Source organism: Chaetodon trifascialis, chromosome 21 (assembly GCF_039877785.1).
Source record: "Chaetodon trifascialis isolate fChaTrf1 chromosome 21, fChaTrf1.hap1, whole genome shotgun sequence".
NCBI classification, from domain to species: Eukaryota; Metazoa; Chordata; class Actinopteri; order Chaetodontiformes; family Chaetodontidae; genus Chaetodon; species Chaetodon trifascialis.
The window spans coordinates 6193129-6217716 of record NC_092076.1 but is presented as its reverse complement, the minus strand read 5'-3'; the positions used below and the strand labels follow the sequence as shown (position 1 = coordinate 6217716).

At 43.2% G+C, this 24588-nt stretch overlaps 1 protein-coding gene across 2 annotated transcripts; it reads left to right on the top strand.

Moving 5' to 3' along the window:
• Positions 1–808: 808 nt before the first annotated feature.
• ppm1bb (protein phosphatase, Mg2+/Mn2+ dependent, 1Bb) lies at positions 809–24112 on the top strand. 2 transcript variants are annotated; one of them, XM_070990237.1, is made up of 6 exons: positions 809–1191; positions 10665–11504; positions 13563–13680; positions 14239–14350; positions 16001–16058; positions 22660–24112. In XM_070990237.1, the coding sequence occupies exons 2-6, from the start codon at positions 10677–10679 to the stop codon at positions 22687–22689; spliced, it is 1146 nt and encodes a 381-aa protein (XP_070846338.1). In that variant the 5' UTR covers positions 809–1191; positions 10665–10676; the 3' UTR covers positions 22690–24112. The 2 variants fall into 2 exon arrangements, with proteins under 2 accessions (XP_070846338.1, XP_070846337.1); XM_070990236.1 differs by lacking the exon at positions 22660–24112 and adding an exon at positions 18496–20307.
• The last annotated feature ends 476 nt before the right edge of the window (positions 24113–24588 follow it).

The following is a 24588-nucleotide window of genomic DNA, read 5'->3' as shown; positions in this document are numbered from 1 at the left end:
GAGACGCTTATTTTAAGGAACAGGTGTTATTTCATGAAATAAACAAAGGTTTCAGGTTTAGCTGATTGAAACTATTACAGGTCAGTCAATCACACATAAGCAGACAGAATTAGCTTGTGCTGGGCTTTGACAGTACAGATGATCTTTCAGTTTCACCACATCCTTGTCATCACAGTTTCTATCTGATTAGATTTCTTTCCCCGTGAGGAGATTTTCATCATGTTTGGTTTCATTTTCAAAAATATACCTGTCTACACAAAATATAGGCTAAATGTGAGTGGGGAAAACTTAAAAGGTATGTATTAATTCTTAAATTATCAGAATTTCAAGTGATTTTTAGGAAAATGGAACAATTCTTCTGTTCTTTCAATGGAGCCCAATCAAAGCTGTACTTGATCTGGGTTGCGCTTGTTATTCTCTCCGGGACATTAGCTGCCGTATATGTGACAACTTCCAAAGTTATAAAGGATAAGGGTAATCAAATATTTGAACTGTACCACCTTTCATTTTATTTATATTTAGAGTCTTTTCTGCCAGTTTGCAGTCAATCGCCTCCTGTCGCAAGGTTGAAAGTTAATATTTCAAAACTGACTCCGCCTATCCAGACTAGCTTCGGCGTACGCCAAAACTAGTTACGAGTGTATTGTAACAGATCCTTTGCGTCACAGAACTTCAGTCATTGACCAATGAAAATGTAGCTTTGGACAGGGGCAGCGCTAATTGACAGAGCAAGCAGCCAATTAACTGACGTTTCGCCTTGACTTTATAACCAATCACCGACCTTATGCCAAAAATAACACCTCCTCTTGTTCAGCACCCAAAGTCGAAGGATAGCGCTGGCCTTTCAATTGAAGAAAGTGCTAGATTTGTCAGTGTTGTATAATATAACCAATTCTCAGTGTCCATATTTGTTTAGGAACGATCGGAATTGTCTTCGGTTAATGTGAGAGACAGAACTGGCGTCAAACATGCGTAAAAATCAACGCTGTCCAAGCAGGGAACCACCGAGAAAGGAATTATCGCCGCTCTTCTGAGGCCAATCTCGATTATTTTTGTCAAATAAGGAAACATAACATAGCTAGCTAGCTAACGTTAGCTCCGTAGATAGCTAGGTTACCGACATATCTTCACACAAAAGCAGAATCCAGGACATAATCAAGATTGGATCTACATTCACAGGAGCAGGAAAACGTAAGTAGCATGCTAGCATGTACGCTAACGTCATTAGCTTGAGTTTGACAAGCTGGGGAAATGCGCTGGCTCTAACGACAGCTAACTGTTAAGTTAACATTAGCAAGCCAGCTAACATTAGCTCATGTCAACACACTAGCACACTAGGCCTTTCCGTGGAGGGACCAGTGTTAAGGGGAATGGAGTTCAGCATGTGATCAGTGGATAGGTATTTAACACAGAAACGCATTTCCAAAAACAGCCAGTTGGTTAATGCAACATAAATTGTGCTGTGGAATAGCGTTAGCGTGCAAACAGATGAGTGCCAAAATAAAACCTGATCCATCATCTGAAGTTTAAAAGTAACTCGGCTACCGCCAACGATGGTAAAGCAATTCTGAATGAAGCAAATTTAAGGTAATACTAATGTTAACAGTCCAACACGTTGGCCTCCAGTGCTTATTCTGGTCCCAGGCGAGCTAATCTAGCATGATATTGGCTACACTAGCTATAACTAGCTAATGACAGCTTAGCGGACTTTGTCATATGGGTGTCAGTGGTTAGCTATGTGACGTTAGCTTGGCACTGTGATGGTATTTCTAACGATATAACAACATATGTAAACAAGCACATAGCCACAAACTGCCGTAGGTCCTGTTAATTTCAGTTAATTTAAAAAGTAGCTTGGTAGCATTATTAATGTTCAGAGTTATCCATCAACATGTGTCAAACAAAAATTCATGCAGTGCTAGTCGGGTAGCTAAGTTACTCTATGCTCTGTTGTGTATGCGGTGACCTTAGTGGATAATTATAACTGCAAGCACACGTTTTTACGTCTGGTATCTTTGTTGAAGCCCGTGAAATCAGTCACCACACATGAAACGTAATCTCAGTAGATAACACTTAATGTTAGTTACAAACTGGCGAAGTGTTTTAACTAGTCATGTTTCACTGCTTTTCCCAACACTTCCCCCAGTCTCTTCTGCTCATTATTTACCTAGAATATATAACATTTTCTGATATATATATATATAGGTGTATAACAATATATAGCGTAACTGTTTTAATATATTACTCATTGGGTATTTTGGAACTGAATAAACATGATAACAAAATACTGAAATGCAAACTAAGAATATCTAAGCTAATAATTAGGTACAGTTGTTGTGGTTTAAATTGTGTTCATTGTTTTAGTTGTTAATTGGTCGAACAGGATGACAGTTGTCAAGTTCAAGTTTGTGCTTCGAGCATCATTGGATTGATGGTGCAGCACAGCCAGCTGCTTGTACTGGTATGCTTATTTCTTTGTGATATTTTCTACATATTGTACATAGGCCCAGAGCAGCTGTGTCAGATGTACAGGAATTGCCTTGATCCTAAATGTGGGCCGGGTTTGTAACTTTGACTTTACTTTAGACATACACCTGTGCAGGCCTACATGAGCACATGTCATCTGCTGTAACTTATGAGACTGTGACTGAAAAATGCCATAAGTAATGATAATGAACGTGGGTTTCTAAGAGCCATTGCTGTTGTTTTTTATGTTTCGAGAGAAATCAGCGTCAGTGTGACGGCCTTTGTAGATATCTTCATGAACCTTGCATACTGCTCTCTCCATAGATAATTTAGGAAATTGTTAATGATTTGTCTCTGTCTATTGCAGTAGGATTTTCTGGAAGTTTTCAGGCAACCACAGTTTATTCTTAGATTGACTCACTCCAAAACAAGAGTCTCCCCTCGACTGTCAAAATGAAAAAAAATGACAGGTTTCCTTATTCATGAGCAGGCACTCTGTCAGCAATACAAAGAGCACTGGTCCAACTACTGATACACGTTTCCAGATTGCATGCAAAAAAAAAATAAAAAAAATAATAGAGTATTCGCTAAGAGCTTATGTTGAACGAGAAGCTCTTGACTTCCCATGTAAGAAGGCCCAAATGTTTGTGCAAACTAGTTTTTCTCTTTTTTGTATTACCCTTTCAGTTTGGGACCTTAATGTGATCTGAGATGATTGAGCCATTCTGAATTATCCTCTGTATTACAGAGATTTGTCATCTAAGATGAGGCTTATGGTGAATTCACATGTCATCATTAATTTTGTATTGTGCAGAGTTGAAATTTTGCCAGGCAGCCACCCTACTCACCTTCTCCAGTATATCAGATTGCGATAAGATGCACAGGTGACCGGTATATGACATCACTTGGTGTTGGGCTTGTGCCTTGCTAGCTAGATACGTGAGGAGTTCAATAGCTGATAATCTTATCTGAGTCAGCAGTCAGTGTGTAAAGACTGAGGAGGAGATGAAACACAGTGTCAGTGAGAGAGTGAGACAGTCAACAAGCTTATTTTAGAGTTTGACAAGATCTGAAAGACCTTGACTGAGCTCTGAAGGAACTGTAGGCGTCATAAGTTGCTTTAAAAAATACAGGAGCCAACATTGGTTGTCCATAATAGGAAAAAAAAATTGCACTGGTTTGAAAATTATCACTGTGAGAAGTGTTTCACAATTATTAGTGGAGTAAATCAGTTGAACTGTAGCTTTCTCATTTACTTGCTTAGATTGCTCACTTGAGGCAAGAAGTAAATGTCATCAACATGCGGGCAGCTGAGTAGCACTGAGCCATACAGATATGTTTCTGTGTGTGTGTGTGTGTGTGTGTGTGTTGATTTCATCAGTGAAATCATCTTGGAATATAAGATCTTTGGTATCCCACATAATCTTTATTTCAGTTTGTAAGTCACTCATTAAGGAAATTGCTTCCAGGACTGTTGTTCAGCTGGTTTTCTTCTTGTTTTCTTCTCCACATTCAGACAGCACAGGACCTTTTGTTACAAACAGTTCGATTGTCTTTAGAGCTGAAACAATTAGTCGATTAACTGATTAGTCAATCAACGGAAAGTTAATTTGCAACAATTTGGATTAATCACTACAGTTGCTCAACTGAGATTTTTCAAACCTGAATCAAATATGACCTTTTGCTGCTTTTTTGTGTTTTGTATCATTTTAGAATGAACATCTTTGGTTTTGATGTTTTGGACGGACAGAACAAGGCATTTCTAATTTCTTCACTACCTCAGATTTTGAGAGTCACACTTAGTTGTAAATTGCAGAGATTCGCCACCATTCGCCCAGCTTTGAAAATGTCAGTAAACCTGTCAAGTGGCAATTTTTATCCATGAGCCTTTTTTGTTTTAGAGTTGTTGTCATCTCAGAGTCATGAAGTGAAAACCTTGATGGTCAAAGGAGAGCCAAGTGATACCTGAGTGATTTCCATTGACTGGTGTGATTCAGGAGTTGCATGGCCGACCTTGGAAGCACTTTGCAGCAGATTAGTGCACAAAGGGGAGATGAAGAAATGGAGGGTCAATAAAAGGTATTGAAGTGCTGCATGCATCTTTCAGGCATATGGATAAATCTCTTTGTTGCTTGAGTTTGAGAGTTTTGCCATCCTCAGCCACACTGGTAGGTCGGTTTATCTTCTACCATGTAGATTAAGCACATTTAAACGTCATTCAAAATGCTAGATTTCATTTAAATAACACGTCTGCAGCAGTCCATTATTAAGAAATGTGTTGCTCTTGTTCATGCTGGCGTCAGTGTCGCACAGTGAAAAGTGACGTGGAGGAGTCCATTCTGATTTCTGGAGGGGTGGCAGAGGACTAATAACCTGATGGATGAACCACTGTGGCCTCAGCCCTAATAAAAAGACAGATTTAGATGTGCAACACTAATGAATTTCAGGTGTACAGTTAGATATATTTGGAAGGTATGGCTTTGGAAGTCATTACTGTCACACAGGGAACCAATTACACAACATGGCCTGTGTCCCAGTTCAGGGTTGCCTGCTTCAAAGTCTGTATTTCAAGACTGAATACGTTGTAAGAGTTCGATGAGGCTGTCCCATTCCAGAGGCTTGTCCAAATGTGGCTGTGAAATGTGACCTGGTGTCGTCCTCGCACACTACCCTTCACCCTCGGTTGGTTGGTGTAATGGTGCATTCAAGTGGTCCTCTTCACCTCGTGAATGTGGGGAAATATCACATAGTCATGTTGTGTTTATTGGGTATTCCCTTAAGGTGGTCATCAGTCGTCCATCACATGGGTTGGACCAATGAAAATGCCACAGCAAAGTGTAAACGCTGGAAAGCATAAGTAATTTTATGGATATTTGGCACATTGTTTGCCAGTTGTCTGTCACATGTTCAGGTGAAATTATACAACTCTAGTGTTGGAACTTTGAACAATTGTGAGCCAACAAGTGGACAAGACCTTCGAACGCTTCATTAATTTGTTTGTCAGGTTTGTGAATTTCGAGAGGAAATGCAGGTTCATCAAGACTTTGAGGTCTTGAGGCTCGTGGCTGTTTTTGTGTCTTGAAAGTTCATGTTGTGGGATCATTCATGTCCTGTGTGCTTCCTCTGACTTTGTATTATTCCCATGTAGGTGTTTGGTGTGAAGGACCATTGTGCCAAGTCTATGAGCCTGAGTTTGTTGCCAGCCTGGTATTCACACTGAATGGCCATTTCATCACCACTCTATTATTCAGACTGACTTTGCTGTCTTGTTAGCCATTTTCCGTGGAGGATGGACTCTGTTTTGCCCGTACCAGTCACTAGTGACAGATTTGTCCAGCCACTCTGACATTATAGACGAATCCTGCGGCTGATTTATCTGTTGCGTTTTAAGTGCCGCCGCCTTAATGGAAGTGAACGCATTTATACTGAGAGGCGAAGCAGAGATGTTTGAGTTAATCATGATCTGCAGTCGCCCCCTCTGACGGATGAATTTGGTCTGAATAAATGTGGATGTAATTTAAAGGACTAGTCTTGAGATTGGTTAAGACACAAAGCCATAGGGAAAAGATAACGTTAAAATACTGCTTCTGTCTGACCTCCACAGTTGTGGTGGTGGCTCACTGTTAGCCCCATGTAACTGCATTCATTGGTTGCTCCTTTGTTAATAATGGAGATTTAGCAAAGTGAAATTGTTTTCATGACTTTTAATTTCCATTTTCCCCCTAAGTCTCAGTTTGTTGTTATAGAAACTGATGAAAGAATGAAAAGACGTGCAAAGTTTTGTATATTCTAACCTTTATTTTAATAGAAATTGATGAATATATTTTTAAGATTTGGCCAGTTCACCATGATCTGCTGAACACGTCTTGATAAAAGTGCTTAAAAAGTGAAATCTTTCACAGACTGTGCTGTACGAAGGTATACAAAAGAGAATTTGTCTGTAGTCAGGCAACACAAAGTTAGGAAAGTTTACAGAGGATTGCAGTCAAAACTGAGATTACAATTTGTTTCTGTGAAGACGATGTAGTGTTTAAATAAGTGATAAATTACAGCAAGATGTCCAGACAGGAAGAAAGTTTAATTGCCTAAGAAACCAAGGGGAAGGCTAAGTTTAATTAAGCTGAGACAAATTATTGAGGCAATCAAGAAGATTAATTAAACACCATGCCTGCCTGACCTAGGTTACAGATTATTAGCAGAAAGTAGCAGGCTGGCTAACATTTGCAAGAAGGCTAGTTAAGTTAGCTAAATTATGATCTGCGGTTAGTCCTGCTCCCACCCTCAGTCAGATATTTTCTCAAGTCTCTACTTAAATGTCACAGTGCACAGGAAACACAAGATTAAAGTACCAAGCAACTAATAACTGTTGACCCAACATAGGGAAAAATAGATGGTCTAGCTAACATGTAAGCTAATAAAGCTAACTCTTATAGCTGGCTAATCATTTTTGTACCAGGTGTCATCATGAGCTTGTCTGATATGCACGATAAAGCAGTTGTGTTCTTGTTTAAGATTTATCAGCTTGGTCTTGTTACCCACTTCATTGCCCTTTTACAAGGGCTCTTGTTTTCTTTGTTGTTTTCTCCACTGCGGTTCATGAAAGCAGCACTAAGCCAATTTGAAATTCCCCAAAATTTGAGATGCAGGTGTCAACTCAATGGTCTGGAAGTTCCCAGGAAAAGTCTTGAAATGTCTTCAATGACATTATCCAAACACACATCCTCTGTTGCAGACATTCTAACCCTCAGACTGAAATTAAATCAAAATCAAGTAAATAACATCCCAAGCTATCCCCAATAATCAGATCGTCTGGAGAGCCAGGAATGAACCTACAGGGTGACTCCCAGCATATTAAGACGTATGTAGTGATGTGTGTACAAGGATAGCGCTGGAAGCTGTGCCTTTACCTCGCTTCCAGGATAGCATTAAATGTTTTGTGCGAGTGTGCCTGCTCTCACAGCAGCAATCATCTTCTCTGCAGCATTATGTAATCCCCGACCTTCCACTTCCCTCTTCGCAGCCACTGGTTTTTGGCAGACATGTGCGTCTTAGCATGAGGGGGCGTTGGTTTCGACCTGTGGTTGCAGCACGGGTGACAGCAGTTTTGAGGAGGTTAAGTGGCTGAGAGTTCCTGGTTTCAGTCTGATGTCTCAGTGGAGATATTTTGTAGCATTGTGTGTGTGTGTGTGTGTGTGTGTGTGTGTGTGTGTGTGTGTGTGTGTGTGTGTGTGTGTGTGTGTGTGTGTGTGTGTGTGTGTGTGTGTGTGTGTGTGTGTGTGTGTGAGCAGTCTATTGTATCATTGTCAGCCAGAGAAATCTCATCGTATCTGCATGTGTTCTCGCAGTCTGCACGTCTCCTTTCAGGGTCTGGCTGCTGCGACTGCTTTAATGGATGGATGATGCAACTCCCCTTTCCTCTCTCTACCAGGCGTGTGTGTGTGTGTGTGTGTGTGTGTGTGTGTGTGTGTGTGTGTGTGTGTGTGTGTGTGTGTGTGTGTGTGTGTGTGTGTGTGTGTGTGTGTGTGTGTGTGTGTGTGTGTGTGTGTGTGTGTGTGTGTGTGTGTGTGTGTGTTTTAGAGCGAGTGAGAGACCTAGAGAGGGGGATGTCGCTGAATGAAGCTTAGCCTGGATGTTTGCCCTGCAGGGTGGGTGGTTGCTAGGCACTGGCAGTGTGTTTGTTTTATTTTTAGAGAATAACTGCTGGTGAACATAACAGATTTCTCTTTCTCCCACACGCATATGTGAACAAGCTTTCTTACCATACATGAACATATAGGCTACTTCTGAGTGGCAGTCGCTGGTGGCGAGAGCTTGATGGAGGGAGTTCTGTTGATACAGTCATGCAGCAGCAAAGCAATAGAAATGTGAATGGCGTAGCCCACTGCCCCACCCTGGACATGAAATCTACACCGGCCTGGTGTATTTATAGAGCTTCTTTTTCACACACATAGACTATGACACTGCACACATGCGCAGAGCAGACAGATACACGTTCCTCTGAAACCAGCTGTAGTCACTCCTTGCATGTACCAGCCTTTTTTGGGCGCTCATGTGGGAGGCAATGCTGAGCGAGAAATCAATATGTTGGAAAAAAGATGCGCTCAGGGCGCTTTCGATTTTTATCGCTTTTTATTGATTTCAAGATCTCATGAGCGCTACGCCAGCCAAGCGGTACATAATGTAAGTAGCTCCATACTGCAGCAGTTGCTGACATTTAGGTCAGAATTGATTGGTGTGATGGGAAAGTATGGCGCAGGTCAGAAATGCCAGAGGTGTGGTGTAAGGCAGTGGAGCATTTGAAGACTGTGGCCAGGGTAAGGACCAGGGGGGTACTGCTAATGTCTTCAGGTACATTACCAACAAAAATGTCTGACATAATGACCAAAATAATATAACATTTTTAACAGAAAAGCATAACTCTAGCCACTCCAAGTGCCTTTTCATTTGTTATTGTTGAATCAGGTAGAAATATACTAATTTCACTCTGCAACCAAATCCTTTCCGTCTATCTATGGGAAGGTTTCTCTCCCGTTTACCCCTCTGAGAATGATCACAGAACAGCTTTAGTTATTGCAGGATGAAACAGTCCTTTATGGCCATCTCCATTAGCTCTGTTAGCTTGTAGCATGCTATCATTGACTCCCAGTACCTTTAATGGACCCAAACAACACTCATATTGACTTTAGAAAGGAACGTCCTCCAACGAGCCACCATAGGCTGGTGCCACGATAACTTTCAAGATCAGTAAAATCCATCCTCATGATTAATAATAAAATTGATGATTGATTAGTTATCAATTTGTCGCGTTCTGTTTATTTTATGCCACTATTGTAGTATCATCTTAACAATAGTTCAAAACATATACACCCTGTGAAGAAGAGGAGACATTTATTGGCACTGTTGGAGCATGTAAATACAAGAATTTGTTTGTTTTATTGTAAAGTTTATTTCCCAACTAATCCAGCCTTATTTGGTGCACAGCAAGATGACACCATTTACAGAGCACCAGTCACACCTCAAACCGTGGGGAACAAGGTGGAAATAGTGATCGAAATATGACAGTTTTGTTAGTTTCTTTTTCATGTTCATACAAGTGAATGGAAACGATTCAAAGGATGATGCAAAATGTACAAGATCAGGAGATTGTGTGATAACTGTGGCAGGCCTGCACATTATTGTAATTTGTTATCCCATCAGTACCTGAACCAGCACAGCTCCTTGAGTTGTTTGCACGCAGTCTGTTGACACTCAGAACGCTGACGAACAAAACAAAGACGCCGTCTGTCTGCCTGCCTGAGTGCGTCTGCATCCACCTCGAGCCTTTGATTGTGGTTCATGGTGAGAGAGAGCGCGTGGTGGTCAGAGCGGACGTTAAATGGAAGTTTAAGTAGAGGCAAAGACCGAAAGCTAACCCTCAAAGACACGTTTCTTTCCCATTCAGCTCTTGGCAGGTGAGCATTTCAGGCCCTGCTGATTCATTATCACGCTCGATGTTCTGCCAGCTAGTTAACTAACAGTATTGGTTGCCTTGTGTTCTGAGTGAGAGAGGCTCTGTGTGCTCAAAGAAGCTTTACAGCTGCAGCGTAATCCTCATCTCTGTGGTTCCTCCTCTGCTATCTTTGTCTCGTTGTCAGGATCTCTGGCTCTCACCATCCATTGAGTAATTAAAAGCACTCTGTAATCACAGTATGAAGTGACCTACTGAACCACTGACACCAAAAACTGGTGGTTTACTCAGGGATTTATGGGACCAGTGATATTACTATAGACAATAGAATATTATGTAATCTGACAAACGTTGTTCATTTTGCTTCACTCACATTTGTTGTGTTTTAAACGTTGTATTGAAAGATTACCAACAAAAGCTTATAATGAGAAAAGTGAAAGTAAGAGATTGTCCTGATTGTTTGTCATTTCAGTGTATGTTAAAGCTAGAAAGCATATGTTAATAAGTTGGCAGTGTTATTGTCACGCCTCCCTCCTTCCTTCTCTGAGGTCTTAACTTCAGTTACAGTGACTGAAGGTAAGAACAGTAACAATGAAGAGCAAAGAGGGATCGACCAAAACTGAGTTCCTTGATTGCCCTCCTCATGAACTTGTTTTTCACTCGATGAGGGACAGATTATCTTCTTTGTCCTTGCTGCTGATGGTGTAACGGTTCCATTTCTTTGTGTCCTTCTTCTCTTTCCTTGATTCAGCTGTAGGCAGTGATGGGTGCATTCCTGGACAAGCCGAAGACGGAGAAGCATAGTGCGCATGGTGAAGGTAATGGACTGCGCTACGGCCTGAGCTCCATGCAGGGCTGGCGGGTGGAGATGGAGGACGCTCACACAGCTGTGGTGGGCCTCCCCCACGGACTCGCCGACTGGTCCTTCTTTGCTGTCTACGATGGCCACGCGGGCTCCCGGGTGGCCAACTACTGCTCCGGCCACTTGCTGGAACACATCTTGTCAGGAGGGGCCGACTTCAGTTCAGGACCCTGCTCCGTGGAAGGCGTGAAAGATGGAATCCGCTCGGGCTTCCTGAACATTGACGAGTACATGCGCAGCTTCTCGGACCTGCGGCAGGGCCTGGACCGCAGCGGATCAACGGCCGTGTGCGTGTTGCTCAGCCCGACCCACCTCTACTTCATTAACTGCGGCGACTCGCGGGCCGTGCTGAGTCGAGACACCAAGGTGGGCTTCTCCACACAGGACCACAAGCCCTGCAACCCCCGCGAAAAGGAGCGCATCCAGAACGCTGGCGGCTCGGTCATGATCCAGAGGGTAAACGGCTCCCTGGCTGTGTCCCGGGCCCTGGGGGACTACGACTACAAATGTGTGGATGGTAAGGGCCCCACGGAGCAGCTGGTGAGCCCCGAGCCCGAGGTGTGCGTGTTGGAGCGGGCGGCCGAAGACGAGTTCGTGGTGCTGGCGTGCGATGGAATCTGGGATGTCATGTCCAATGAGGAGCTGTGTGAGTTTGTCCGCTCACGACTCCTCGTGTGTGACGACCTGGAGAAAGTCTGTAACTCAGTGGTGGACACCTGTCTGCATAAGGTGAGCTTTTTTTTTTTTTTTTTTTTTTGACTCCACTTATGATGATCATTAGAGTTGAAAGTGTGCACGTAGTTACCTGCTTTTCAGCTTGTCTTTGGTCATTTTATTGCTTTGAAACATAAATTTAATCTGAAAATTCAGACTTGAATGCATAAGATAAATCTCAACTTGTCAAACGTGGTTACTGCAGCAGAAATGGTTAGTTAAAACGGTTCAGTCTTTGCTTTAAATGGTGCATCGATGCGGGTCGTAAGGAGAGTTTTACCTCTCATTCTTAGAATTGAAAAACAACAGAAGCCGCCCGCGTTTTTCTTTTGAAGCGTATGACATAAATACACAAAATATCATCGAATATACAGAAATAAATTATGCATAAATACTGCGATGTAACGCAAACGATGTAATGTTTATTTAATAAAACTTAACATCTCACAGCGAGAGATCAGATAAATCAGACGTTGAATAATTCATCATTGCTTTCAATTCTGTCCCGGCCCGTCGGCCCTCTCAGCTGCCGATCCACCAAAAAGCAAGACTCGCTCTTTGCCTCGGCTGAAACTGTCCACCGATGAACGTCTTGGACTTCTGCCTTCAACGTATCACTTATTTTGTGTCTAGACTACTCGAGGAACCAGCGAGTGCACCGCAGCTTAGTTATTTTTACCTTCCTGGACGGGTTATCTCAAATAACAGCCACACGCTGTCGTAAATCTGCTCTGCTGCCGCTCCCTTTTGTGATGTATGCGACACTCTACGCTTACAGAAAGTTACCCTGACCACATTGACTTTTACAAGGTAATGACAAGGTGACTGTCCATTGGTTTAAAGTCAGACCTCTACCATGTCTGTAACTGTGTGTCCTATAAACGCCAGTTAATAATGTCCAGTGTTCAGGCCTCCAGCGAGAGCTTGTGCCAGTCTCTTTGTATGATGCAGCAAGTAAATACACTCCATGAAGGTTTCAGAGCTGCAGCAATCTAAACAGTCTCTGTTGACATTTTGATAATTGATTAATTGCCTTTTTCAAGCAGAAATGCCAATTATTTGCTGATTCTAGCTGTTCAGTTAGGACTTCCTGCTTTTCTTTCTCTTATAAATCAAAGATGTGGACGGTTGGTCTTACCAAACCAGGCATGTGAAGAAGTCATCTTGTGCTTTTGGAAGAAGTATTGTATTAAGATTTAATAGACCAAACAATTAATCTGTTAACAGAAGGAATTCTCTTCCTAAAATTGACTGACAGCATCTTGTCGAAAATGGCTTATGACAACTGGGTTGTTTTTCCAACGTTTCTCTATATTGGAGAAAAGCTGTTTATCGAAACTCATCCTTCTTTTCCAATCTCAGCAACATCACAAGAAAAGGCCAAATTTATCAAAAGGTGCCCTGTGGAGTTTTCTTGCAAACCAACAAACATGTTTAATACCTTTCCTACCTCGTAAAAGACACGAGATGATTTTGTTGTGCATTTTTAGACCTGCGTTGTTTACACCCAGCCAAGAAATGCAAAGAAATTCATGTACAGAAATGTAGTGTAGTGACAAATCATTTTTCTACCATAAAATATCCTGCTCAGTGTGTTTCTTGATGGCAGTTGTTTAAAAATGTTAATTCATGGTGTGGGCTGTGTAAAGAAAATTTGTATTGGCTGACATACCATTCTCAGATTCAGTAAGGCCACAGTTCCTAACCGTTGTGGCTGGAGCTACTGTCACTCAGTACTTATACCATCTGAAATCTTGTGCACTGGAAAGCTTTGACGATGAAGAGCAGCTGTAGCTGCAAGTTTTTCCCTTTAATGCTTGTAATCAGTGTTTATTTGGCTCTTGCTTTTGTAAAGTAGTGTTAAAAATACTGACTGCTGGCCTCGAATTTATATTGACACAGGAAGCTCTGAATTTATTTTAAACAAGAACTTTATGGCTGCATTGCTGGCGAGTGGTTTGCCCTGTACAAGAGTCCCTGTTCAGTTAACAACTGCAAAATCTACCTTATGCACTACATAGATTACATCTGCCTCTTTCTTTGCTCTGTCTCTGCCTGTCCTCGTTCCTGCAGGGGAGCAGGGACAACATGAGTGTGGTGCTGGTGTGTTTACCTGGAGCTCCCAAGGTCTCAGAGGAGGCTGTGAAGAAAGAAGAGGAATTGGATAAATACCTGGAGACGCGTGTTGAGGGTCAGCGCACGCAACACGTGTACACGTTCACATACACAGACAGTTACATTTATCTACTTAGTCTTGGTAATGGACCATTAATCTTTTTTTTTGTGAAACAAAATCCTGTATCTTCCTAATTTACATCAAGCATTTAAACCGCGCTGTGCCTGAAACGTTTGGTAGATTTTTCTAAGCATGTAACTGTTAGTGGGAGCTAAATGCCCACACTGTTCTTCGGGCTCAGCCGTCTTTCGATGCCTCTTTCAAAAATGTGTTTTTAAAAAGGTTAAGTGAAACAAGTGGCCACATACTGTGCTCGGTTTCTGTGGACATAACCAGGACAAAATAAACATTCTTTAGGTAGTACAAATATTTGAAATCAGTCTGCTGCACAGTGCTGCTGCAAATGGCAAGCGGTGGTGTATCTGATTTTTCCGCACTGCTATGGGTGATTTCTCAGCTTCTGCAGAGGCAGGTGGTGGTTTAACACCGAAATCACGGTGTGTAATGTACTATGTCCTCAGCATACAACATAACCGCTCACAAAGCTGTTGTCCTCTCGGTGTTTGTGTGCAGAGCTGCTGGGAAACTGTGGGGAGGCTGGAGTCCCTGACCTGGTGTCTGTCCTGAGGAGCATTGCCACAGAGAACATCCCCAACCTTCCACCTGGAGGAGGCCTGGCCAGCAAGTAAATATACAGCCTGGAACAACGCTGAAGCGCGTTTTACACACATAGAAGAGACTGTAAAATATTGTCCACTATCCACATACATCGTTTTTTGTGGATAATTTACCACCAGAATGTTGCATAATTTAATATGTTGATCCCTAACTTCACAAGTCGCTAGTTATAATAACTTTATTTGCAAAGCACTTTCAAGAACATAATTGTGTAAAAAGGACATCAGATATATATAACAGCTGTAATAAATGTTATTTTCATTATCGATTAATTTGCCAATCATAGTTTCTAAAAAACGTCAGAAAATTGTGAAAAATGCCAGATAAAACCCCCCGTTGCCCAAGGTGATGGATTAATAGTCCAAAGGTCAAAGATACTCAGTTTACAATCAGATATGACAAAGAAAAGCAGCTGAGACACCGCAAACTGAGATTTTTTTGTCAATTGCTGTTTGCTTGAAAAATGGCTAAAATGGTAAATCGGTTGTCAGAATTATTGCAGATTCGTTTTCTGTCAATCAAGTTTTTTGTTGAGCTCTACAGATTAATTAGATAAAACAATAAATAAGATAAAACATGTACAATATTGTCCAGGAGATAGACGGCCATACAAGCCTCTTAAAAGGGTGTGTTTTAAGATGGCCTTTAAAAGAAAATACCAGAACTACGCAGTCTATGAATGTGAGTCTTGTGCTGTTTTAGCTGCCTGTCAGATTACACACAGATGGGGAGGACAGAGCAATGGTAACAACTTTTTTTTTTTTTAGATAAAGTGCGAACTGGTGAGGCAATATGTGACAGGCGATGGGTTTGTCCACCGTCTGAAGGCTCTCGATACGTTCATCACCATCACTGACACCTGACCCTCACTCATCAGTTCAGCTTGTAGCCTGAAGTTTTGTTTTATGACAGCTGTGGTAACTCCATGATCAGAATCCACATAATATATCAATTTTTTCCTCACACAGACTTTGTGAGCTAGTGTTTGCCCTGATAACCCCATCATTAGAAGAATTGAGAGAAACCCAGCAGCCAATAAGACATGAGTATTTCCACAAATACTCCTGTAAACCCTCTCTGATTGGTTACATCTCCATAAGCTCCGATCCGGCAACGCCCATGCATCCAGCTGAAGCAGTTAGTTGATTAATCAATGACTTGATCAACCAATAAAAGCAATTTTTCAAGCCAAGATCGCAAAAATTCTCGTCCCAACTTCTTAAACGTGAGAATTTCCTGCTTTCCTTTATCTTAAATTCTGGTGGACAGAATATCTTTGTGTTTCATCTGACTGAAAAGGCAATTAAAGATGTCAACTTGGGCCCTGATTGGCATTTTTTACAGTTTTCTCATGTTTCATTAAAGAAAGAAAGAAAGAAAGAAATGCACTCCAACATGGACAACACAGATGCACTTCAAAACTTACAAACATGTAGATAACACTCCTCCAAACACTTAAACCACCACGCGCATTCGTTAAGAGTTTCTGTAGTCTCTTTATGCACGAATAGCAGACTCTTAAGTATCGACTCGGTTGCTTTCGTACCTCCATTAAAATGTTAATCAATATACATTTGCAGAGGATGAAGCGGGACTGTTTGCAGTGGGTGGGGAGTTGTTGTCTTCTCTAAGCAGCGAGCTGTGTGTGTGTTTACAGACGGAGCGTGATCGAGGCCGTGTACAACAAGCTGAACCCTCACAGAGAAGAGGAAGGGGTGAGTTGATCACCCTCTAAACCCCTCACCTCTCCAACCTTTCAACCCCCCCCCCTCCATCCCCAACATGACCCCTTAAACGCACACCAGCCCAGACAAGGACACTCGTGTGCATGCGCGCGTGTGTGTGTCACGTATGTGTTTACAGTCACATTGTGGAGACTTGCCTGCCTTATGGGGACAAAACACAAGTCCCCATAATGTGAATCATTAAATTTTAGGGTTAAGACTTGGGTTGAGGTTAGGTTTAGGTTACGGTTATGGTTAAGCAAGTAGTGGTTATGGTTGTGGCTACAGTAAACCTCTAGGAAATGAATGCAAGTCTATGCAATGTCCCCAAAAATTATGGTAACTCGACTGTGTGTGTGTGCGCGTTAGAGAATGAGAGAGAATTAAGTGTGGAAGAAGGTGGAGGGTAGACTTGACAGAATAACCTTGGCAGGCTCAATGAAACTCAATTGACTGCATTCCACGTTGAAAACATCGAAGTCAGTAGCGGCCCATTTCAATTATGTGTTTCTCGCTGAAGTGGGATATACACTAAGACCTCCACAAAGCTCTTCATGACTTAACTGACCTGAGCTAACAGTTTGATAGAACTAAAGCACCTGAATAGATCAGGAGCCTTTCATCTGAAACCTGTTGAATATACCAACCAGAATATTTTAGTTGTGTACAGTAAAAAGGGCTTTTAAAGATCCTCTCCAAATACTGCTCAGGCTCCATCTCCTCCTCCCCCCTTATTGTAAAATCAGGATCTCTGAACAGAGAAACTGGCCTCCTTCAGGAGATGAGTGTGCAAACAGACTTCTGGTTTCAAACCCTGCACACACGGCGTTCTGCACAAACAAAGTGAAGGGACTGGAAGAAAAACTTCTTTTTGACTGCAGGGTGACTTTAAAGATAAACATATTGTTCGCAGTGCTGACAGTGTACTGAAAATGTAGTGGAAATAGCAAGTTAAACTAACCTCTGCGGCTGGAAATCACTCCAGCAGCTTCGTCAAGGCTGTTTTCCATTCTTCTTCTGTCTTGTGTGGCGCAATTAGGTGAAAAGTCAACCAATGGGATCACATCATTCTACTTAATTTCAGCTTCACCATGAAAATGACTCATGCGAACTGGGCAGGAAAAGGCAGGTCGCACTCACAATCATGCCGTTGTCATTCAGGGAAGCTTTCTAAATGTGTTTTGTAGTCATGCTTGAATTAGTGCCCTTTAACTGAGGGTTAATTTGGTGAGTCTAAACTATGACGAAATATGTTTGTCAGCAAAGTTTTTTTTTTTTTTCACATGACTACGATGAGACAGCACCAGTCATAAAACACTAACTGTGACTGTATCAACATGCAATATTCACTGAATGTTAAAGCCAGAGTGGGCAATGTATCGCGACTGCAGTCAGGAAATCAAATTTCATTCAGCCAGAATGAAATGATTAGATGGCCTACCTGCCTGTCTGCTCACTGTCTTCCACAGGGCTAGGCGGACATATTGCTAAAGCTATAGCGAGCTAGTCTTACAAGTAAGGCAGAGAACGTGCAGCCAGAATTTCCCAATGCTAACATGCTAGCTTGACAGCTGTTAGAACTAACAATAGCCGTGTTTGCATTCATTTTGATAATGGCGTGGATAGGTGTTTTATTACATGTGAATGAGACATGAGGTAGTTGGACAGGGTTAGCGATGACAGCGTCGCGCTCCAGTACGAACCGGCAGGCTCGGGTTCAACAGTTAACCCGGTACTGCAAAGCACACACAGCACTGAGCAGTAACTTGAGATGAACATTTCAGATGCTTTGCATAGCACAAGAAAATATGTTGAGATGAGCTTAAAAATCACCTGATTGTAGATACAAAGTTTCATGTAACTTCCTGGACAATATAAATCCACTTGAGAGCACTTGAAAAATACAGCTTTGCAGCCTCAAATCAAATTTCAACTTCAGAATCGCGGCTTATCAGTTTATATAATATTCGTATTACGGTAGCTTAGAGGAATAGCTGTCAAGGCCATGGGAACTTTACAAATGTTATTCTAAAGAAAAGATCAGTGTCAGGTTTTAAACCGCGTGAGAGTGAGTGTGATGGTGGAGGTGTGTGTGTGTTTCTCTGAGGGGCACATGAGTGTATTTGTCATGTTCACGTCAATGGAGTCTTGACTCGCAGGCTCTTTTCTCTGGGCTGCGTGGGTGCTGACCCCCTCCCCCTCCTCCCTTTCCCCTCCCTCTCCCTCTGTTACACCATACAGCGAATATCACAAAGGGTTGTTGGTCACAGGGTCAGAAGTAGCGTTTGCATGGGCCTGTTCGACTGGTGCAAGAATGTCTCTCTGACATCGTCACGCTAGTGTGTGGTAAACATTTGTGCGCTGTTTGATGTGTGTGTTTGACCATGGAGCGTGCCTGCAGAGTCTGACCCCTGGCGTGTCACCTCAGGCCTGTGCAGGGGGAGAGGAGGAGGAGAGTGAGGAGGGAGGTGGCAGCGCGGCGGCTCATCTGCTGGAGGCTCTGCGGCAGTTCCGCCTGCACCACCGGGGGCAGTACCGCACGGTGCTGGAGGAGTCCCTGGCCGCCTACCACCTGCGGGGGGAGAGCGCTGCCAAGGGAGCAGGGGAGGGCAGGAGGACACACGATGATGACAGCTACGGCCAGGAGCAGCCCGCCTCCCCTCCCTCTCCCCCCTCGCCCCCGCCCTCACCCGCCACTGCAGAGCCGGAGGCCAGCCAAGATGCGCCCGCCCCTGAGTCCGATCCCTCCTCTGACTGAGCACCCCGCCCGCATAACCAACCCACCCATCTGACCCCAGAGCTGTAGACAGATATACTACGACTGCTCCGCCTCTGTCTTTCATCACAGAACTTGAGCGGACACATCGGCCACTTCCTGTCAATAGCCACCGCTATCATGAATGTGTTAATAATGCAGTAGAAATAAAAATGGCCGCTCTGTCTGTTCAAGTTCTGTCTCCGAGCCACATAGGTCTTTCTTTTTTGTGTGTGTTTCCCCCTGTCCTCTTGACCGCCTTGGCTTGGATCCCCAAATTTGCCTGCCACTTTTACAACCCGATCAGAGTCTGACATTTATAATCGAAAATAATCAGTAACAAATTATTAACACACGCAGAAGTGGCCGGTGAAGCAAAAATGAACCTTGCACTCCATGGCCTACATATACCAGTAATGGCTTCTGGCTGATTCCCCACTCCAACCCCCCCCTCCCTCTCCAGCCTCACCCCCCAGCCTCACCCACACTCCTCCTTACAGTGGACGAACTGACAAAGAAAAGGAGAGGAGACCCTCTGAAGCGCAGCTGTGTTCAACACACTGCACTGTCTCCAGGCCAACTCCATCTACAGACTCAGAACACACTCTGTTGTGTATATGTATGTGTGTGTGTGCGCGTGTGTCTGCATGAGTTTGAGTGACTGACCAAGAGACCAACCATCACTCCTGAAATTTGTGCTTTTGGTGGCGGGTGAGTGTTCGCCCATTTATCAGCATGTTCGGCCATGGCAGGTTGTTCAAAGCGGTCTGGGTTTTGAAAAAGTGTGCAGTTTCTGAACTCAGAGGGACACTTGTGTAGATGGGCTGGTGGGTGTGTGTTTGTAGCTTCACTTCATTAAAATCATCCCCTCACCACATACAGTATACCCTGTTCCTCATCACCACGTGTTAGCACGCTGCCTCAGTCACCCACAAAGACGTTGAAGTCTGCTCCTGTCTTTTCTTTTTATTCACCGTGATCTAGATGTGTCAGTAAACATACTGGTACCAGGTGAGCAAAGGGGCCATCAAATTAACATTTTTAATATAGAATGAGATGCTAGCGACCCTTTAAGGCCGTATTGCTCATTACACTCCAGACATTACTGGATGGATGAAGGGTTCAATAATCAAGGCGTTAATCCAGTGTGTTTTTTTCTTGGTTCATCAGTAGCAGCTCAAATCAAACAGTTAGACCTGCTTGGGACTGTCTCATCTGCTGCATGGGAGACAGTCCTGGGTGGTGCCATAGAAAAGTTGAGGGAGGTGGCTGTGCACTGCACTTTAAGGGAAGTGTGGTCATTAACCAGACATAGATGTGCCAGAACCTGCAGTTAGTCTTCACTGTTGAAATCTTGTCTTCTTGTAGACCCAGAAAGTGTCAGATAAAGCATAAATCTCACCTTTGTGTCACTGTGAAGCACCAGTGGGTGTTTTCTGCCCTCTGGCCTCAGGGGGGCAGTAATGAGAGCAGTATGGCTCCACACTGAGGTGAAGAAGACACTGCTCTAGAAGAGCTACTTGGACAAGTGTCACAAGCACAGTGTGCTTTTATCAAACACTATGTTTTGCTTTTATCAGAGAAAAGGACGTGGTTGGTTTAGCAAATGTGCGTCTGGTTAACTGCTCCGCCTTTGCTGAAGTGCAGCTGCTTCCTGGAGCTTTTTTATCAAGCCATCAGGGAGGGAGTCCTGAACAGAGCGACTGTTGGTATCTAATGTTCGCATGGTAAAATGCCTTCATGCGTGTTAACAACTACCTGATTTTAAATGCTTGATAACACTGACTGTTTTGAGCTGAATGCTAATGTCATCACTGGTAATATGCTAGCATTAGCATTCCTCTCAAATCATCACCCCTGAGTTTAAGCGCAGCTGTTTGACAAAGTACATCTCAGACAGATGAAAGTCGAGCTTTAGGTGACGATATGGCCTTTCTTTTAGCGACACCCTCTGGCTAACACGTACATGCCAAACATCTTAACATGCCTACAGTTGTTAACACACAAGTTAACATCTAACGTTTAACCATTTGGAGGTCTTCATCAAATCAGCTTGCTTAGAGTAGCATTCATTATGTTAACATGCTAGCATGCTACGTTGCCTTCATGTGTTAGATAGCTGTGGCTGGCAGCTATCCTGCCATTAGTTTGGTGGATATTCTGTCATGAGCTGAAGAGAAAAGCAGTGGAAAAGTTGATCTGATGATGGCACTAATGGAGGAGTCAGATGTTTCTTCCGCATATCAATCCATCCAGTACTTGTTGAAGTATTTAACTCAGAAGTGTTACTTGAAAGCAGAATGTGTTGCACCTTGATAAAAGCCCACATGCAGAATATTTCATTCCTGAGAGGTCATGGCTGTTGAAAACAACTCATCTGAAACTCGCTTTATTGTGAAAGTTGGATGAACCAGCAGTCTTTGAGAACAGGTAGAGGGAGGTTATTGTACGTCTGTAATGCCCGGTACCAAGTGACCATGGTAATGCCTGCATGCACTTATCTTTTCAACATAAGGCACTTAACTATCAGAGGGGGTGTGTTAACTATCAGAGGGGGTGTGTTAACTATCAGAGGGGGTGTGTATGTATGTGTGTTTGCGTGTGTATGAGTTGTATTTGTATGTGATTACGTTGGGCCAAATCAATCCACGCAGTTATTGACAAATGAACAAATAAAAATGATTTGAGGTATGATGCTATGATTTGTGTCCAGTGTATGATTATCTGTCACCGTTGTCTGACTCACAGCTGTGTTTGTTGTCCTTTTGTCCTGTCCTGAAGCAGAAAAAGTAATATTTCCCCATTCAAAGTCAGTTGTATATCAGGAAAAATCATAGAAATCCCCGACACAGCCCGAGGTAATAAGAAGGCATTTGACACAGGGCCGTTCCTCGTATTCCCTCATGTGCTGTATCTTTCTGTGTAGGCTGTGAAGTTTTTTGGGAACAGCTCAAACAGATAAATCCTCACCTTCCTCATCCTCCTCCTTAGCCTTGACTCTGCTTTCATCTCATCTCTTTCATCTCAGCTGCTTAAAGGTGCAATATCTAAGAATGTTAATAAAAATTACCAACAGAATGTGAAGAAGAAGCTGTTGATGTTGTCAAACACGTCTGTGTCATGTTGATGTCTGCTGACGTTAGCATGCTAACCAGCTAGCCACGGCCTGTCCTGTCTTTCTTACTACCATTTTCCTTATTAAATAGATAAATTCAGCACATTCTAAATTAATTTCTCTCCTTAACCAAGTCAAGATGAGTTTAATTGTCATCGTAAAACATACTCTATTCTAAGTCGAAACAAAATCAAACTCTTGGTTCTGTCTTTTCACTGTTCCACCAGCTCTGGTTTGTTTTAAATTCCCCCTTAATTTCTCCAGTCTGATGTGAAAATGTTCAGGTTCAGGTGATCTGTTGCCTCCCGTTTGTTTGGAGTAACCTTCGACAGGTGGCCGGGTCAAACACCTCGCACCTTTTGAAGACATTTTGGTCCATTGTCTCCTTTAAAACAACGGCGGCTCTCGGGTTTGAAAGCTAAAGATAAGGGAGGGGAGCTCTGTAGCTTGTAGGGACTCCGTCCCCTCATTTCTCCCCCTGCTTTGCAGTCTGACAGTTGGCCTCGTGATTCTCCGCAAGGTGAGTCATCAGAGGTCTGGGTTCTGGTTGAGCGGGGGAGCCTCGCTGTCTTTGGCCATTATCCGTCCAGTTCGAGAAGATAAAAGAGGGCAGCCAGGTTCAAAATTTGACATCATTCACGGCATCAGGAGCAGCGTTTTAACTGAAAGACACAAAGCTAACATACGCTTCTCTCCATCTCTTTTTCTTTTCACTCACCCAGAGTGCCGGCGAGCTGGAAGACCCCTGGTAGCCGTGGTAACGACCCCCGTCTCCTCCTGGTGATCGGTGCGTCCGCCCGAAGGAGGAGTGTCTCTCCATTGCGCCATGTCTTTCTCCACTAAAAGAGGACATGTGGTGTGTGTTGGAGTGCGTGAGTGTGCGTATGTTGGTTGTGCATGTGTGTGTGTTTGCAGCAGCGGGACAAAGACGACAACGACAACTACACGCACACACACACACACACACACACACACACACACACACACGCATACTGCTTTAAACCTGGAGGAAAGCAAAATCACTTTTCAGAAATGACGAGATTTTATGAACTGAAGCGTTGTGATGGTAGAGATGATTTTTACCATTGAGGTGTTTTTTTTTTGTTTTGTTTTTTTGTTCTTTTCTTGAATGTTGACTTTGAACACCTGACTTCAAAATGACATGAGGACCTATAGTGTGCGTGTTTTTGTGTGTGTGTGTGCGAGAGAGTTTGTGTGTGAGAGTGTTTCGAGGAGGGCCAAGAGAAGACAGACGGTGGATAAAGACTTTGTATGTAATTCTTCTTCTCCTGGACTTTTTTTTTTTTTGTGCTCCTGGGTCTGATAATTGCCTAACACCTTTGCTTCTCCCTTCTTAAAAGACACACACACACACACACACACACACACACACACACACACACACACACACACACACACACCAATCCATGAACACCCCCCCACCCCACCCCTCACTTCCACCTGTGCACGTATGTGATGTGCCACCTTCGAGGGCACTGCATGAGGACTTTGGTTCAACATGTACAGCTACGTGGTTTGCTAGTCGACCCGGATGGACAGCCATTGGTTGAGACTGACTGAACCCGAAGGACCTCTGCACTCTGATTGGCTCCTGCCGTGTGAGAAGTGGAAATGAATTTGATTTTTTTTTTTTTTTTTTCTTGATACTTTTAGGAGGTTGACGATGATAATCATGATGGGGAAATGGGAGGTGATCTTGTTCACTGAAGAGCCAAGTGCAAGTTGGGACTCATGGAGGCAGGGTGGTGGGTCGGTTCGGGGGGTGGGGGGTGGGGGGGGCTGTTGTATCACTGGTTGGACTTCCTGTAGGAGGTGGATTAGGGCAGGAGGGTTGTGGGCCAAACAGGCTTTCCAACCTCCCTCCCCACCATCATGGTTGGAAGTACACATGACGGCGGACCGTCCTGACAGTGGAAAGTTTTTTCTTTGTTTTTTTTTTTTTTTTTTTTTTTTTTTTAATGTTGTCCATGAGGTTACTAGCTGCTCGCTATGTAGAGTGAGTGAACTCCCTGTTTTAACCCTGTTCCTGGTTCTCAGACTGCATTGGTAATGTTTGTATTGCTGTTGTTTGATTGCACTCACATTTGATTACAGAAAGCGTCTATATATGAAATAAAATACCTGCCAAGGATCCAGTGGTGGCCGCGTATTTTAATGAGAGAGGTTTCACAAATCTTTATTTGAACGGGGACAACGAACAAAAAACATTTGCCTGATTTAAAGCAAGGAGAGATGTAAGGTGCCGGGTTTTCAGCAAACTGCTGTTTTCCCCACACAGGGAGGCAGGCCAATGAATTAATGTGAAATAAGAGTACAAAATACTGAGAGTCGAGACAACTAAAGAAGAAAATCACCTCCACATCCCAAAATCTAAACCTGAGCCCTACCCGACCCCGTCTCTCTAATTCACAGCAAGCTTCCTGTGAGAATATAGTTTGTAGACGTTCTGAGCTCTGTTGGTCATGTTATTCGTGGGCGTTTGTGAACGTCTGTGGTTTCGTGTAGGCGGTCAGTATCCGCTGAAGTCTAGACCACATTCTCCATTTTCAGGGCCCTCAATCATGACATGACATCACAGGTTAAAGCAGCCATCTTTGGGCTTAACTCTGGTTTTCTGCTGTCACAAAGCT